The 16,726-nt window shown below is 65.2% G+C and overlaps 1 protein-coding gene across 3 annotated transcripts in view; it reads left to right on the plus strand.

The window, feature by feature from the left end:
* The window catches only part of COL18A1 (collagen type XVIII alpha 1 chain), a 33,342-nt gene that overhangs the window by 13,085 nt on the left and 3,531 nt on the right, over positions 1 to 16,726 (plus strand). Inside the window, exons 1-32 of one of the 3 annotated variants that reach the window (XM_080598696.1) lie at positions 2,112 to 2,757; positions 7,252 to 7,796; positions 9,977 to 10,057; positions 10,142 to 10,201; positions 10,279 to 10,417; positions 10,498 to 10,604; positions 10,702 to 10,728; positions 10,856 to 11,035; positions 11,144 to 11,170; positions 11,260 to 11,322; positions 11,413 to 11,499; positions 11,617 to 11,670; positions 11,744 to 11,893; positions 12,014 to 12,076; positions 12,273 to 12,317; positions 13,253 to 13,393; positions 13,476 to 13,547; positions 13,635 to 13,706; positions 13,793 to 13,855; positions 14,082 to 14,117; positions 14,195 to 14,284; positions 14,455 to 14,484; positions 14,580 to 14,606; positions 15,093 to 15,155; positions 15,244 to 15,318; positions 15,412 to 15,447; positions 15,543 to 15,596; positions 15,794 to 15,868; positions 16,095 to 16,166; positions 16,316 to 16,358; positions 16,484 to 16,546; positions 16,626 to 16,669. In XM_080598696.1, the coding sequence (XP_080454822.1) occupies positions 2,253 to 2,757; positions 7,252 to 7,796; positions 9,977 to 10,057; positions 10,142 to 10,201; positions 10,279 to 10,417; positions 10,498 to 10,604; positions 10,702 to 10,728; positions 10,856 to 11,035; positions 11,144 to 11,170; positions 11,260 to 11,322; positions 11,413 to 11,499; positions 11,617 to 11,670; positions 11,744 to 11,893; positions 12,014 to 12,076; positions 12,273 to 12,317; positions 13,253 to 13,393; positions 13,476 to 13,547; positions 13,635 to 13,706; positions 13,793 to 13,855; positions 14,082 to 14,117; positions 14,195 to 14,284; positions 14,455 to 14,484; positions 14,580 to 14,606; positions 15,093 to 15,155; positions 15,244 to 15,318; positions 15,412 to 15,447; positions 15,543 to 15,596; positions 15,794 to 15,868; positions 16,095 to 16,166; positions 16,316 to 16,358; positions 16,484 to 16,546; positions 16,626 to 16,669 (3,189 nt within the window). In that variant the 5' untranslated portion in view covers positions 2,112 to 2,252. Of the gene's footprint in view, positions 1 to 2,111; positions 2,758 to 7,251; positions 7,797 to 9,976; positions 10,058 to 10,141; positions 10,202 to 10,278; positions 10,418 to 10,497; positions 10,605 to 10,701; positions 10,729 to 10,855; positions 11,036 to 11,143; positions 11,171 to 11,259; positions 11,323 to 11,412; positions 11,500 to 11,616; positions 11,671 to 11,743; positions 11,894 to 12,013; positions 12,077 to 12,272; positions 12,318 to 13,252; positions 13,394 to 13,475; positions 13,548 to 13,634; positions 13,707 to 13,792; positions 13,856 to 14,081; positions 14,118 to 14,194; positions 14,285 to 14,454; positions 14,485 to 14,579; positions 14,607 to 15,092; positions 15,156 to 15,243; positions 15,319 to 15,411; positions 15,448 to 15,542; positions 15,597 to 15,793; positions 15,869 to 16,094; positions 16,167 to 16,315; positions 16,359 to 16,483; positions 16,547 to 16,625; positions 16,670 to 16,726 lie in introns of those variants that run through there. The other 2 variants (XM_080598697.1, XM_080598698.1) reach the window with 2 other exon arrangements.

Genomic DNA, 16,726 nt, shown 5'->3' on the forward strand with positions numbered 1-16,726 from the left:
CCGGTGCCCCGGGGTTGCTGGAAACCCGCTGGCTCAGCCCCGTGCCCCAGCGCCCCGCTCCAAACGCGGTTATTGGTTAACCACGGGTGGGGAGCTGCAGGTTGGAAACCAGGGGGACGTGCTCTCCGGCTTTTCTTCCCCTGACGCCCTGTGCACGCTGCCTCCCTGCTCCCAGCCCGAGGATCCGCGCTGCGGCTGCGCGCTTGGTGCGCCCCGGCACGGTGCCGCCCCCCACCAGCCCCGAAATGCCCCCCGGCGGAGGCGAGGCAGCTTGCCGGGGCTTGTGGTGCTCCTGCCCGGCGTTCTGCCTGCTGCGCATCTCCAGAGCGTTGCTCCTGCCCTCCGCTCCTGCCCCCTGCTTTGGGGGAGAGGACGTGGGAAATGGAGCCCGCATCCCCCCTGCGCGGGGCGGCGTGCGCGGTGCATTCCTCGGCTGCGCCCGCGGCCCGTCAACAACCCCTTTGTGGCAAAACTGAATCCCTCCATTGTCGAGGAGCCTAAAAGGGCTGTTTCTCTGCATAGCCCAGCACGGATTCCGGGGCTTTTCCTCGCCGACCGCCTCTGCGTTGGGCCCCTGCGAGGCCGGGGCAGAAAGGCTGCTGAGCCTGGCATTTCCACACGTCCTTCCCGCAGGGGTGGGAGGAGGGCGGCAGCACCCGGCATCCCCCGGCCCTGACTCACCAGCGTGAGAAAGGGATTTGGGCTCCGTCCAGGGAACGGCTTTGCTGTCCGTCTGTCCATCTGGGCGGCCAGGAATGAGCCCGTCACGGCTGTCCCCCACCGCAGTGCCCTCTCCTCCTGGATCCCCGGGTATGTTGGGCAACGCTGGAAAGGAAAAGGCTTTGTGTCCAGGACCTGGACCCAGGTCTGGCCTTCCCTGACCTGGACCGGCCTTGCTTGGCTGCGGTGCAAAGCCCTGTTTGCTGCGGTACTTTTGCACAGGTTTTGTCCGAGTGCTTGTCATCGCTGGGCGGAGGGGGACCCCCTGGCCTAGCAGCACGCCTGCAAAATCCCCTCCACGCCGCTCCCGAAGCGATGCACTTGCTGCAGGGAGGCAGCGCCTGGGATTTGTCCCCCTGCAAAGCGTCCCCAGCAGACGGGCAAACGTGCTGCTCCCGCGGGGGGGCACGGGCGCACGGGTTCGTCCCGGGGTGGAGCGGCCTCGGGAGGCGCAGCGGGGCCCTGTCCTGTTGGGACACGACGAGGCAGGCGGTGCTGGCGGGAGCTGCAGGGAGCTCCCCCCTCGCGGGGGGGGCACGCGGAAACCTGGGCGTAAAGGCAAAAAATGCAGGCAAAAAATGCGTGACATTGGTTGCAGGCTGCTCCGCGGCGGGGGAGAGCTGTTCCACAAAGCGCTCGTGTAACAACATCAGTTTTGGGGCAAGCGTCTTAGCGCGGCATGGTTCCCGTGCCAGCTAACACTTTAATGGGAAAACTCGCCCATATCGCCGCAAAACGTAGCGTGGGAAGCGTTGCGTGAAGCTAACAGACATCTGAGCCATAGTCTGCATGCTTTTCCAGCACCTCCTGGTTGTGGAGGGCTTGGGGACGCGCGGAGCGGCCGTGTCCCCAGCTGGCTCCGAGGCCGAGCTGCTCAGCAGATGCTTTCGCAACTGGCTTCGGCAAAACCCCAGCACTGGAGGCTACGATTGCTCACATGTCCTGGCTTCGAGACGGGGCTGGCGCATGATGCTTGGGGGGGGCCCGGCTGCTCTCCCCCAGAGCCCTGCTCGCTCGCTGTCCCGCCGTAGCACCTGGGGGGTCCTGGCAGCGAAACTGATCGGGAAAAGCATCTCGAAAGCACTTGCTGCTCCGGAGACTTGTTGCATTTCCATCCAGGGGAAATCTGGATTTTTTCCTCCTCCTCCTTTTGGGTGGGAAGGAGTTAATGGCGGGGAGCAGCAGCAGCTGGCTGATGCGGGGCAGGGAGCGCAAGGAGCTCGCATCCACCACTGGCTCGGCTCCCAGACGTGTCTGGGGGCTCAGGTGGGTCCCCGGCCCGGCCTCGTGCCCCCAGGGGGACGTGCCCACTGCGAGGGAGGCTGGCGCTCGGCAGAGGAGGGCTTGGCGTGGCCAGCAGCACGGCCACTCCTCCTTCTGCTCCGGTTTGAAGGCTCGGCGCTGGGGAGGAGAGACCGATGTGAGCACTGCGGGCGCCTCACCAGGGCTGAACTCCTGCCTCTGCCCTCCTCTCCTTCCCCCAGCCCCTCTGTTTCTCTTCGCGAAGCAACTGGGCTCGATTTCCCTTCCCCATGGCTCTGCACCGCCTGGGGCTTTTGCTGCTGCTGGCTTCCTGCTGCTTCTCCTCCTCCGAGGCACAGCTCCTGGACTGGATTTGGGGCAGCTCGAAAACCACAGGAACCCCTGTGGCACCCAGCACTGGGGCCACCGCGTCCCAGCTGGCAGAGGCATCGCCCACCCCGAGCACGCCCCCAGGGACGGCAGCACAGCAGCGTGACCCTGCGGCGGGGGACCCGGCCACCACGCAGCAGCACCAGGAGCAGGACCCCAGCACGGCAGTGCCCACGGGCCAGGAGAGAGCGGACGGCACCGAGCAGTGGGACAGGAGCTCTGCAGGCATCACGGCGCCGACGAGCGTCGCGTGGACGGCCGCTCCCCCCAGCAGCACGCCATCCGCCCACGTCCCCGCTGAGGCCCCACGTCCCGCAGGGACAGGGCACCCCGATGCGATGGAGCCGCCCCGGCGGCCGGAGGGGACACGGGTGTCCCTGCAGAAGCCGGCGGCTGCCCGCCCAGGTAGTGCTCCTTTCCCTTTCTCACCAGGTGATGGTGCCCGCGAGCAGGCGGCGCCAGCCCCGGACCCCACGAGAGACGGAGCATCGCCCACGCCACGTGCTGCAGACCGCGCCGGCACGCGGGGCGGGGGACCCTCGGTGGCCCCTGGGCCGTCCCCTGCTGCTCCAAGCGCCGCCCCGCTGGGTGGCAGGGACCCAGAGCACGGCAGCAGCCAAGGCACCGGTGGCGGGGGGCTGGCGCTGGCCGGTGCAGACGGGAGCCGGAGCCCTTCTGCGCCCCAACAGAGGGCAGCTGGCGGTGTGGATTCTCGTCCTGCTGACACCGCCGGTGCTCCCCACTTTGATTTACTAACCTCCACCCTGCGGCTCGCTGGCGGTGGCGGCGAGGGTCTCGCTTCCTCCTTTCCCGGACTGATGCCAGCGGCCGGGCGCTGCCTGCCCCTCCCGGCCAACCTGCCCTTCTGCACCGTGCTGGGCACCGACCATGTCAGATTGCCGAATTATCTCAGCCACGGCAGCGAGGCGGAAATTCGGGCTGCTTTGCATGAGTGGGAGGGGCTGCTTGAGTCTCGGTGCCACCGCTACTTGGAGTGGTTCCTCTGCTTGCTCCTGGTCCCTGGGTGTAGCGCCTCTGTCCCCGTAACCCCCCCGCCGTGCCAGGGCTTCTGCGAGGCCGTCAGAGACCTGTGCTGGATGCACTCTGCCGGCGGGCGCCTGCCTCTGCCTTGTGACTCTCTCCCCGAGGAGGACGGAGGGTATTCTTGTGTCTTTATTAATGTGTCTGCAGGTAATGTGGCTGGGCAGTCTCTGTCTGTGTGTCTGTCCTCCCCACGCCCCACCGGGCCAGCCAGGCCTGGCTTTCCTGTGCGCCAAGGGTTGCAACTGCCTCGTCTCTGCGGGAGGCTGCGGAGACCCCTGGCCAAAGCCTCCTTCCACCCAGCCTCAGCTTTTCCAGCTCTTGGGTGTTGGCTTCTCTTGCAAAGCTGAGCATCCCTGCCCTGTCCTCGGGCTGGTCCTCCATGCAGGGTGGCTGCGGAGCTCACCACGGGGGCTTCAAGGTGACCTGGGGAAGGGAACACCAGGGCATCGCTTCCGGCGGGGGCTGGGGCTGTGACCCCGCGTACACACCTTGGCATGCTTGCCCCGCTCTCCTGCAGCTGCCCCAGCACCTTCGCTTTGGGGTTAATGATTTACCCACGGCTAATGTTTGATCCCCCCTGCTCCGAAGGCACGAGAGGTGCTTTGTGTCCTATTTTCACTACAAAGTGGTTTTGAGCTGTGTGTAACTTGGCCAGAAGCTCAGGCCTCCTTCTGCAGGGGGAGAAGCCAAGGGCGGCAGCGTGGGGCTGCTCACGGGGGGAGGTCAGAAGCACCCCTCGGAGCAGGGAGCGGTCGGAGATGAAAGCCCCCCTACCACCCCTCACAGCTCTGCTGAATGGGGCTGTGTTCCCAGCCAGACCCCTGTGCCCCCGGGTGCCGTCCAGGGGCGGCCAAGGCAGAGGGGTCTGAGCACAAGGGATGCACACATGGCCTTGGTGGCTCCCCAGGCTGTCAAAGCGGCTCTGTCTGTGGGATGCCGCACGATGGGGGAGCGGGGATGGAGGCGGCGCAGGCGAAGAGCGGCTTGGAGCATCCCTGGGGCCCTTCCAAGGGCAACGGGAGCCAAAGCTCGGTCACTGTAGCCCGACGCATCCCTGTATGATCCCGTGCCAGCGCCACCAGCAACTGCAGTGGCGTCCGGCAGCCTTTGGCACCCAGCCGGGCCATGGGAGAGATGTGTGGCCAGCTCTGCAGCCCGCCGCGGGTGCTGGCAGTCCTCCACAGGATGGAGGGTGCAGTGTTTGGGCTCTCCAGGAATCGCTTTGGAAAAGGCACGCAGGTTTGGGGTTGATAAGGAGCTGCGTCTGGGGGATTTCCCTGCCTCCCCGCTGTTGGGAATTTGGGGCAACCAGCGGGCACCCGACGGCACCAGCCCGCAGGCAGGGTCACGGTGCCGTGTCTGGCTTCTGGCTGCAGCGCTTCCCGTGGCCGGGGCGAGCACAATGTCTCATTGTAGGCGGCGGTGCTGGGGAGCCCCACGCTCAGGCTGGGGGGTGAGTGCTGTCCTGCTGGCCGAGGGACTGTCCCCGTGCCACGCGCGCAGTGGGACGGGACCTGGGCGCGTGCTCCCTGGCCGTGGGCTTGCTCGCATGTTGCACGTGGGCAAGGCGCGATCCTGTTTTCTTTGGGAAGCTTCCTCGTGTCGTCTCCCAGCCAGGGCACAAGTGGCACGTTTAGAGAGGAGGGGGGATCCCAGAGATGGCTGAAATACCAAGGGAAACATGCTTGAAAGTTGCCTTGCTAACAAAAGCCTCTTTCAGCCTTTCCCCCCCCACCCCTCGAGCCCCAAGGCAGAGGATGGGCTGTCTGCATGGGGAAATTGCAGCAACGGCTCCTACACCCCTGCGAGCCCATGCGGACCCCCGGGAGGAAGCTCTGATTTCCTCTTAGCTTAAAGCTCTTCCGAATTTGGCTTCCTCCAACCCAAGATAAGCGCAGTCCCTGCATCCTGGCGGCGTCTCTCGGCGCCGGGGCTGCTCCGTGCGCACGCAGGGGTGGCCAGCGCCACGGGAGCGGCTTTCCTCGTGCTTGCGTGGAGCAACTCGAGGGTGGCTGCCATCCACAGGACTCATGTTTTTTGGGGTTGGCAGAGAGAAAACATCCCCCTGCCTCGAAAACAGGGCGTTTCTAATCTCCCTCCAGCAGGGCCAGTCAGCCCTGGCGTCCTGGCTTGGCAGCCACGGGAGGCTGGGGATGCTCCGCTTGCACAGGTGCCCGCAGGCTTTGGAAGAGAAACCCAGGTATTCATCTCCTCCCACCATCCCAAAGGACATGTTTCCCTTCCAGGCTGGGCAGGGCTGGGCTGATTTCTTTCCTTTCCTTTTTTTTTTTTTTTTTTTAACATCTTTTTATTTTTCAAAGAGCTCTGGAGGAAAATACTTGGCTCCAGAGCAGGGTGGAGGTTCCCGGCCTCCTGTGCACACCTCTGCCCTGATATCCCCTGCCTGTGCTCAACACAGGGAAGTAGGAACGCTGAATTGCCTCAGCTTCTTGCAGAGGCCCCTTGTGTCCCTGGCTCGAGAAGGGGACAAAATCCCCGTCCTGGCTGGCAGCTTGGAGCAGGTCCCATGCCGCAGCCCTCGGCCATTTTGGAGTGCGGGTGGCCGCCGTGGTAGTGGCAAGCCCGAAATGGGGACGTGCACCTGGGAGCAGCTGTCAGATTTTTCTCACTCCTGGGAAATCTGGAGTTAAACATCACCGGCGTGCAGCATGCTCGCTCGCATCAAGTTGGCACCGGCCCGAGAGGTTGACATAGGAAGGGAGGAATCCAGCGCCCGTTGTGTGGGCGATGAGGATGTGCGTGCTGCCAAAACAACAGGAGTTTGCATCCAGAGGGCTGGCTCGCGCAGCCAGATGTTCAGCTGCGCCTGGTAGGAGAGACCGTCCTGACCAGAACTCCCCAAAGTGCCTTGAGAAAACGAGCCGGGGCAGGAGGCGAGCTGGAAATTGAGATCAGCTGGGAAGCCGGCGGGGTGCACGTCGGCCCGGCCGCTTTCCCAGGCGGTGCAAGGGGAGGGCTGGGATTGTTCCCAGCCGCGGTGACCCTGCAGGGACAGGGCCATGTGGGGGTGGCCGTGACCCTGGAGCAGGCACGGGCATGCGTGGGCACGGGCGTGTGGCCGCACGTGCACGATCGCTTTGATTTTATCAGACCTGAGGGATACTGTGCAGCCGGAGAGCCAGCAGCAGGAACTGGGACATGTTTTGGGAGCTGCACCCTGATGGTGCTGGGGGAGCAGCTTGAGGAGCACTGCTGCTGCGTCCAGTTTGCAGCTCCGGGGTGCACGGGAAGATGCCGGCTCCCTCCCTGCTCCCCAGAACCCCCCCTGCTCCGTTATGATGCACATCCCGGTCCGTGGGTTGGTCCGTACGGATGTGCTGCCCATGCCCTGGCACCACCCCATCCAGGGACAAGGTTGTCCATCTGGACAGCAATTCCTCTCCCTCCCTCGGGAAGATCCCCGCTTGCTTTGGGAAGCTGAATCCGTCCAGGGAATGGGGCCAGGAGCAGGGTTAGCTGCTGGGGAAAGCATCAAAATGTTCCTCTGGAGACAATGAGTGTTGGGGTCATCTCTGCAAGACAAGAAAAGTGAAGTAGCCATTAATTGGAAAGGGCACGAAATATCCCGAAAGTTCACCAGCGAGTTTCCTTTTGGCTGGATGGGACTTTTAGGCTCAGCAGCTGGGATGCAAAGCAGAGCCTGCGTGTCCCTTTCCTCCCTCATTTCCAGCGGGCTGTGGAGCAGCAGCCCCGTGAGAGCGCGCTGCCTTCCCAGGGAGGAGCGGGTGGCCCCGTGCGGTGTCCCCAAAGGCGCTGGGGAGGGGGGGGGGACCTGCCAAGGGTGCGTGTCCTCGCTGTACTGGTTGTCACCGTCCCCTCTCCCTCCTCTTGCAGAGAACCTGAGCACCGAGGTCAGCCTCCTGGAGCTGATCGGAGACCCCCCGCCAGAGGAGATCCTCAAAATCTACGGCCCCGACAACAACCCCGGCTATGTCTTTGGACCCAATGCCAACACGGGCCAGGTGGCTCGGTACCACCTGCCCAGCCCCTTCTACCGGGACTTCTCTCTCCTCTTCCACATCCAGCCCACCACCCCCCGAGCCGGCGTGCTCTTTGCCATCACGGACTCCTTGCAGAGCATCATCTACGTGGGCGTCAAGCTCTCGGACCTGCACGCGGGCAAGCAGCAGATCATCTTCTACTACACGGAGCCGGGCTCGCAGAGCTCCTACGTGGCGGCCACCTTCACCGTGCCCACGCTGCTCAACCAGTGGACGCGCTTCGCCATCAGCGTGGAGGAGGACGAAGTTGTCCTCTACCTGGACTGCGAGGAGTACGAGCGGGTCCGCTTCGAGCGCTCCCCGGATGAGATGGAGCTGGAAGAAGGCTCCGGGCTCTTCGTTGCTCAGGCCGGGGGGGCCGACCCAGATAAATACCAGGTAAGGCCTTGGGTCACCCCATCCTGCAGCTCCCAAGGAGAAGGGCAGCTGGACGTGACACCAGCCTCTTTGCCCACACCGTGAACCAGTCGACGTGTGTCGTGAGGAAGCCTGGCAAGAAGTGCTGGCTTAAGAAGCCACCAGCTTTATGTCCCTGGGCCTCCCCAGGGCAAAGCTCCCAAGGCAGAAGGCGATGGGGCTGCACCGTGGCATCCACCATGGCCCATGGCTTTTCCAGCAGCGCGCAGAGTCTCTCTGAGCCTCCACTTTGCTAAAAATACCCATCTGCTTCGGTGCCTGCTAGCTGGGCTGGCGAAATGGTCTCTCTTAGCTGGAAAAAATGTCTGGGCTGGAGCATATCTTTGCTGGCCGGCTTTGGGCGGTATCTGCAGGAAGAGGTTTAAGAGCCGGGAGGGAAGGTGATAGCTCGGACTGCGATTTGAGCACAGCTTGCGTGTTAGATAAGATTTACGGAAAGTGTGGGGAAAATGCATCTGACATGGAAATCCCCCACAGCTCTTGGGGGGAGGAAAGCTGAGGACTGCACTCCTGAGCTTAACCATTGCCTTGGCTCACGACTGGCACCGCCGGGGCCTCGGAGCCATTAAACCGTGTCGGGCAGGGAGGCTGTGGAAAGGTCCCCGAGCAGGGGTTAATAATTGATGGGCTGGGGACCAGTGGCTCGAGTCGGCCCCCGAGGGGTCTCTAGAGCAACCTCCTGCTCTTGAACCTGCTGGGAGGGCCAAGCTGTGGCCGTGGAGGAAATCACCTCCAAGCTGGAGGAGGTTTGGAGGATCTGGGAGGCGGGTGTGGAAGAAAAATCCAGAACAGAGCGCACTCGTGCCTTCCTAGCAGGTGATGTTTCTGCCTCGGGGAGGAGGCAGCCTGCAGAGCGGCCCCCCTGCCCGCCACAAGGAAGGGGAGGCTGAGGCTGAGGCCTCGCCGGCCCCCGGGGTGTCTGCGGGGCATCTGACTGCCTCATGACGCCCAGCCTGCGCTCCTGCCACCGACAGGGCCGAATAAGTCCTGCAGATGGAGGGCTTGGCCACAGCGGGATGCCAGAGAAGAGGCCAGCGCCTGGAAGGGCCAGCCTGGAGCGGTGCATTTAGCGTAGTGCAGGCTTGGCGCTGGTGCTTGGTGGGGAGGAAACTTGGGACAGAGCCGGGCAGCCCCAGGAGGAGCTCAGAGCCCAAACGGGGGCTGTTTGCTTGGGGGCTGGTTATAGTTCTCTGTATTTTTATTTATAGATGGATAGCAGGCAGCCTGGCTGCACCGCGACTGCCTACGGTTCTTGTTTTCTTAAACACCTCGTGCTTCCTGAGCCTGTCTCTTTCCCGGACACGGCACGCTGTGCTTGCCAGCAAGCCCCGGTGTTATTTTAGGTGTCTCGCCCAGAGACGAGGCACCGCTCCTCTCCGACCTCTCCTCCCAGCACGGCCCCTGGCGGGGTGGTTTTCTCCCTGCTGCCCTGCTGGGCTCAGAGCATCCCCACATCCCGTCCCAGCAGCGAGGACCTGGGCTTTGCCTCGTGGCCCTGCAGAGCTGCAGGGTCCGGCCAGTGCCCACGCGCCCTCCTGGGTCAGAGTGGGGATGGTGCCCCCCTGGCGGCACGCGTAGCTCAGCTCTGGGGGCTTTTCTGGAGGTGACGTCCTTAGGGAGGAGTTTGTGGAGGTTTGTTTTATAAATAAGGGGTCTGAATGCTCACGACAATTCCAAAACCCAAATAAATGGTAAGGAAGTGGGGATTAGCCTAAGAAATACAAAATCAGACGGCGGCGGCCCGGGGCTGGCTGTCATCCCTGGCTGGGGAGAGGCAAGGCAGCAAGGCCGGCTGGGGTGGGGAGTGCTCCGGCGATGTGGAAGCGAGGAGCACATCCAAAAAGCTCCCCGTAAAAGCCTTGCTGTCCAGCTGCCCGGGGCCCGGCTGTGACCTCCCGGTGCTGGAGGGCTTTTTCCCATGGATCGGAGTCCGCAGCGGGGAGCTGAGCCCTGCCGGCAGCACGGGGCTGGGGTGCGAGGGGCTGGGGGCGAGGTTGTGCGCAGAGGTGCTGGATCCCGCGGCATGGGGGGATGGCCAGCCGCAGCCGGCATGTCCCACCTCTGCTTTGGGGACATGATGGCTCTGTAGGGTGGTGGCAGGGCAGCAGGACCCCATGTTGGTCCACGACGGTGTCTTGCAGGGTGTGATTGCTGACCTGAAGCTCCGAGGGGACCCGCGGGCGGCTGAGCACCAGTGCGAGGAGGAGGAGGACGACGTCGAGGTGAGCGTTGGGTGGCCGCAGCCTCGGGGGATCCTACCCCGTCCGGCAGGCTGACCCGCTCTGTCTCTCCCTGGGCAAACGCAGGCATCTGGAGATTTTGGCAGCGGGGCAGAGGACAGGCGCCAGCTCTCGGGGAAGGACGGGGTGAGTTGGCATTGCACTCGGCGGCGACGTGCCGGTTGGCAAGGCTCAAAGCTGGTGTCCCCTTGTCGCCGGCACAGGGTGTCCCGGGGCTGGTGGATGCTGTCCCCGTCACCTCCCCGCCCGTGGCAGCGGACAGCGGGTCGAGGAGTGGCTCAGGCTCCCTACAGCAGGCGGAGAGGACCAGAGCGGAGGAGAGGCTGCGGGTCCCTGCGGGAGGTAACGCTGGGGCACCGCAGCGGCAGTGGGGACACAGGAGGGTGGCTGTCCCCCGTGGTGTCAGCACCCAGAGCATCCAGGTCCCTCTCCTGTGTCCACAGGCGCTGGCCCCAAAGGAGAAAAAGGGGAGAAAGGCGAACGTGGCCTGAAAGGGGACTTGGGGATGGGCAGCACCAAGGGCGAGAAGGTGGGTGACAGAGGTGCTGCTGGGGGCTGCCTCTCCCGCTGGTTTGCAGCCACATGTCAACATTTGACACCCGTCCGTCTCTGTTTCTGTCCCGCAGGGGCAAAAAGGTGAACTGGGCATCAAGGTGAGCATCGCTGGGGGAGCCGGGCAGTGCTGCAGGGTGAAGCTATGCCCGTGCCAGCTGTGAGCCCCAGGGGGCAGAGGGGCCGTGCTGCTGGGCACGGGCGGACGCCTTTCCCTCTGCTCCCCAGGGCAGCGCTGGCTTTGGCTATCCCGGCTCCAAGGGTCAGAAAGGCGAGCCCGGTGAGCCCGGCCCCCCCTCGCGGCACACCGACGGCGCAGTGCTGGAGCCAGTCACCGGCCCCCCTGGCCCCACCGGCCCCCCGGGGCTGCCGGGGAAGGAAGGGGCCCCCGGCAGGGACGGCGAGCCTGTGAGTTGAGCCCCTAGCTCAGGCAGCCCCTCTCCTGGGCGCAGGGATGGGGCTGCTCCCCCTTTTCCCCGGCGCACCCCACTGATCTCTCCTCTTTGCCATCCCTAGGGCGATCCCGGCGAGGACGGCAAACCCGTAAGTAGGGGGGCAGAGGTGTGCTGCACGGGATGGCCGCCCCTGCACCTCGCCACCTGCTGACGCCCAACCTCTGCCCCCCTTTGCAGGGTGTGATGGGGCCCCAGGGGTTCCCCGGGACACCAGGAGAGCCCGGGCTGAAGGGGGAGAAGGTGAGTGACCGTGCGGGTGCTGTGACTGTGCCCATGCTGTAGCGGGTGGCCAGGCTGTGCCTGCAAACCACGCTCTCTCCTCCATCCCAGGGTGACCCCGGTGTGGGGCCAAGGGGCCCCCCAGGACTGCCAGGTCCCCCCGGACCACCGGGACCCTCCTCCAAGCAGGACAGGCTGGTAGGTGCCCCCGGGACATGCGGCGGCTGTGGGGCATGGCGTGGGGATGCCTTGGGGCAGCACCCCTGCTCCGCTGGGCACCCTGGTCCCAGAGTTTCCCTTGCGCTTCTCCCCCAGACGTTCATCGACATGGAGGGCTCCGGGTTTGGCGGTGACCTGGAGACCGTGCGGGTGAGTGTGGGACCCCTCCTCCGGGCAGGGAGCAAGGGACGCCTCTGGCCATCATCCCCTTCTTCTCTTACAGGGCCCGCGAGGGCCACCCGGTCCTCCGGGGCCCCCTGGCGTGCCTGGCTTGCCAGGGGAGCCGGGACGGTTTGGAATGAACAGCACAGACCTGCCAGGACCACCGGGGCTGCCCGGCAGAGATGGGGTCCCCGGGTCCCCGGGGCCGGAGGTAGGAGTGGGGTGGCCAAGGGGGAGCCATCCCAGGGCCACCCTGCGGTGGCAATAGCTCCGTGCCTGCCAGCACCACAGCGTTCCCCCGCGCTGAAGCCACCTCCTGGGCATCTTGCAGGGTCCTCAAGGTCCTCCTGGAAAAGACGGGATGCCTGGGCCACCAGGGCCCAAAGGAGAGCGGGTGAGTGTCCCCCATCCCGTGCACCCAGGATGTCTCTGCTCCCTCCTGGGGCAGCCAGCACCCTGGGGACCTGTAGCAGCTGCTGCTCCGTCCCCTGGCGCATCTCCGGAGGCCCCGGCTCCCTCCAGACCCAGCAAGCCCCGGGCTGGGGATCACCAACTTGCTCCCCTTCACACCCTCTTCTCCTCCTCCCCAGGGTGACGTGGGTGACCTCGGCCTCCCCGGAGCACCAGGACCCAAGGTACCATGCCCAGGGCTGGCTCCTCTCGGGGGGGATCCCTTTGCAGGGATGCTGTGCTGGGGGCAGCCCTTGCACAGACGTGGGGGCCGCGGGCACGTGTGCTCTTCTCAGAGCAGAACAGTGCCGGGGCTTGGGGGCGCAGGGTGCTGCTGCCCACGTGGTACCGTGGGCCAGGGGGATGCCTGTGAGCCTGGCACACGGGGACAGGCAGAGTGCCCACACGGGCAGTATGCAACAGGGATGTTTTTCTGCCTTCAAACACGAGGGTGGCCCTGAAAGGAGCCAGTGGGTGCCTGCACCCTGTTCGGAAACACCCCGTCTTCTGCACATCTCTCTTCTCTCTGTACCCACTCCTCTTCTCACCTCTAACCAGAGCAAACCACCTCCTCTCCCCTCCTGCCTGCTCCAGCTTCTTGCTTTCCACTCCACATCCCCACCTCTGGGAGAGGCGAGGGTCGAGGTAGCAGCAGGCAGGTGGCACAGCGGGGACACACACGCTTGCCATCCCCTCCCTGCAGGGCCAGGCTGCCCCTTGTCCACCACAGCCCTGCAGCCAAACTGTTAATTACACGTGCTGTTAATTACACACAGATTAACGTGCCTCGGTGCTGCGAGCTCACTGGCGTTGAGAGCGTAGACGGGGTGGGAGATAGGGGCGAGGGCTGACCAGACTGCTTAGAGACCCGTAACACAATGCAGGGGTGCGTGCGAGTGTCCTAGCTCGGTGCTGAGCTCACCCTGCTGTTGGGGCAGCGTGGAGGGAAAAAAAAAAAAAAGTAAAAAAGCATTTATGAATTTAGACGAGCCTCTGGTGGCCACCGTGCACATTGCACAGGGACCTGGGGTGTTGGCTGGGCTGCCAGGCTGAGGGATGGCTGCGTGGGGATGGCTCCGCGGGCTCCCATCCACACCCTCCTCTTCTTTCCCCTTTGCAGGGCAGCAAGGGAGACACGGGGCCAGCAGGCGCCCCAGGAGAGATGGGGTTAGCTGGTCTTCCCGGGCCCATCGGACCCCGAGGGCAGCCGGGCCCCCCTGGCCCACCGGGGCCACCGGGGCCGGCGTACGAGGCTGGATTTGTAAGTGCCAGGAGCGTTCAGGGGAAAGGCGCAGGGTGGGAGGAGGGGGACAGGCACGGCTCAGCCCCTTCTCCTGCCCCAGGCCGACATGGAGGGCTCGGGGCTGCCGCTCGCCGCCGGCTCCCCTGGACCGCGCGGGCCCGAAGGACCTCAGGTAACTTGGGGCCGTCGCGCCCCTTCCCTCCCCTCCGACCCCGCTGGGCGCTGCGCGCTCACGTCCCCTTGTCCGTGTGTCCTGCAGGGCGTGCCAGGACTGCCGGGGATCAAGGGGGAGGTCGGCAGCCCCGGGCAGCCTGGTTTGCCGGGACCGAAGGTAGGAGTGGGATGCTGGGGGGGACGTTTGGGGATGCCATGGGGGTGCTGTGCCTGCATCTCGCCCTGTCCCGATGCTTGTTCCAGGGGGACGCTGGCATGCCCGGCGTGGATGGCCGCCCTGGCCTGGAGGGCTTCCCCGGACCACAGGTAGGAGCATGCCCCCGGCCCCATCTCCGTGTAGATCTCCGCTCCCAGCAGCCAAACCCCCCCCGTGCCTTCAGCTGCTGCTCTGCTCGGTGCCCACCACACGCGGGGGATGCTCGTGCTGCTCCCAGCCCCGTCCCCATCAGCTGGCGGGCATTGCCCCAGCGCACCCCGTCCCCCGAAGGCGCCGCCTCTCGGGAAGCTCACCCACGCTCCCTTCTCCTTGCAGGGACCCAAAGGCGACAGAGGCAGCCCCGGTGAGAAGGTAGGTGCGGGCTTGGTGCCGCGCTGCCGATGGGGCCGGTCAGTGGCAGCCAGCGCGCTGACCCTTGCGTCTTCCAGGGCGAGCGAGGCCAAGATGGAGTGGGGCTGCCCGGCCCCCCCGGCCTGCCTGGCCCCCCCGGACAGGTCGTCTACGTCTCGGGTGAAGACGTAAGTCATTCCCACGCCTGGGGGGAGCTAACGCTGGGGAGAAGGGGCTTACCCAGCACCCGCTGTGCAGAAATAAAACTAGGGGGACCTGTCCTGCAGCTCTGCCCGTGCTGCAGGCTGGGCTCCAGAGCAAAGGTCTCATTAAAAAAACATTTTGACTGTTTTTCCAGAGGTCTTTGGCGGCTCAGCCGGGCCCAGAGGTAGGTACCTCACCTCCCTGCTGCCCGCGGTGCTGGGAGGGCTCCGCGGCTGGAAAGCTGCCGCCTGTTCTCACCTGTGTCTATTCCCCCCGCAGGGCAGACCGGGCCACGCCGGCTTCCCGGTGAGTTGGGGGGACACCACAGCCAGCAGTGGGGCAGCCCCCGGGGGCCAGCTGGGGCTGGGGGCAAGCGTCCAGAGGAGCGGTTGGGAAAGCATCCGCCCAACTCGCCCCTCGGGGAATAGGGCAGATGAATGAAAATAGGCCATGCCAGAGGGAAACGGTCAGCGAGCAGAGAAGCTGAGAGCCAAAATTCTTGCGAGCTTGAGGGCACTGTGGGGGACTGATGGCTGGCAGCCTGCTGGCACGAGCCTGGCCAGCCCTCCTTGCCAGGGAGAGACGCTCCAGGCGTTTGTTCCAAACCTCTGGTTACCAATCCTGTCACGCTTTTTGGTGTGGCGGTCCCAGAGCAAAGCCGAGCCCCACCGTGCGCCCCGGGCTGAGCTCCAGCGTTAGCGGGGAGGCAGGCGTGCAGGTGGCAGGGCAGAAACAGCCATCGCTGGGTCAGGTCTGCTTCTGGTGGCTGATGCCCCGTGCTTCTCCGTGCAGGGCCCAGTGGGACCAAAAGGGGACCAGGGCTCGCCTGGCTTGCAGGGCTCCCCAGGGCTGAAGGTAATGGTTTGCATTCCCCCATCCCTCTTGAGCCCTGGCATTGGTGCCGGTCCACCCGTCTCCCCGTGTGCCTCCTGCTTTCTTGCAGGGAGAGAAGGGAGAGCCCGGCGTCATCATTAGCCCAGACGGGACCGTCGTTGCCGCTAATGTGAAAGGAGAGAAGGTGGGTGTGCTGCTGAGGGGCCAGGCGCATCCCTGTGCCGCAGCGCGGTGCCGGGTGCTCCTGGTGCAATAATTCCCCGTCTGCTGTCCACAGGGGGAGCCAGGGCTGCGGGGACCGATGGGCCCGTCTGTAAGTCAGCGCCACCGTCCTCCTCGTGTCCCGTGGGGGGGAAGGGGCTCCTCCCGCAGCTCTGAATGCTCCTGTCCTCTCTCCTCTCTCTCCAGGGCCCCCACGGACGAGCAGGGCTGAAGGGAGAAATTGGCTTTCCGGGCAGACCCGTAAGACCCCCTCCTGGTTTGTTTGTCCTTGCCTCTGGGCCACCACCTCCTCTACCTCGGTCACCCCCAAAACACCTCCAGCCCGCTCCCCGGCATGTCTGCAGGGGGTGGTGGGCTCGGAAGGAAGCACCTCGAGGGCAGGGGCACCAGTGACCCCAGGACAGGGACAAGGCTGATGTTTCGCTGCTCGTCCGCAGGGGCGTCCCGGCATGAACGGGCTGAAGGGCGAGAAGGGCGACCCGGCGGACATCGGCGGCATGCTGGGCCTGCGGGTGAGCGCAGCTGGCCTGGCACAGGGCGGTGTGGTGGGGGGAGAGGGGACCGAGAGGCTGGCTGGGGGCCTGTGTCCCTCCAGCAATGGGCGCACGCATGCCTGAGCCGCTGTCCCTGCCCCTGCTGGGCTGCTGGGTGCCCCAGGGCACAGCCGCAGCCCTGTGCGGGGACCTGTCGCACTGCCTGCTTTGCAGGACCCTGATGTGTCTTCTTTCCCCCCACCAGGGTCCCCCTGGTCCCCCAGGTCCCCCCGGCCCTCCTGGGCCTCCTGGCAGCATAGTCTATGACAGCAACAATGTGAGTAGTGCCACCGTAACCTCACGGCGGGGACCGGCTCACCGTGCCGTGGGCTCGGTGCTCGCCACCTCCATCCCGTTGTCACACGGAGGGGACACGCTGGCAGGGAGGTGGCTGTCCCCGCAGCTGCTTTCTCTGCATCCCTGCAGGCTTTCAGCGATGCCAGCCGTCCTGCACTGCCGGCCTTCCCAGGTAAGGGGGTGTCTGTGCCCCAGCACCTCCCAGTGGCCCGGGGACCCCAGCAAAGGGTCCCTCTGTCAGGGCAGTGGCCTTGACGCTGCGCCTCTGAGACGGCATCGCCCTTGTGCTCTTGGCAGGTTTCCACCAGTTTCCAGGGCAAAAGGGAGAGAAAGGAGACGTGGGTGCCCCGGGGCCCCCAGGTGAGTGACACATCCCCCCGGGCAGAGGCGGGCGGCAGGCGGCTCGTGCCCACACCGCCGCTGCTCTCTGTCTCCCCAGGCCAGTTCCCCTACGACCTGAGCCGCTTCGGCGCCAGCCTGCGGGTAAGGCCTTCTCCCCGTGCCTGCTGCTGGGGTCCCCAGCCATTCGGGGCTCCCTGG

The sequence above is a fragment of the Anser brachyrhynchus genome (genome assembly GCF_964034855.1).
Source record: "Anser brachyrhynchus genome assembly, chromosome: 7".
NCBI lineage: Eukaryota > Metazoa > Chordata > Aves > Anseriformes > Anatidae > Anser > Anser brachyrhynchus.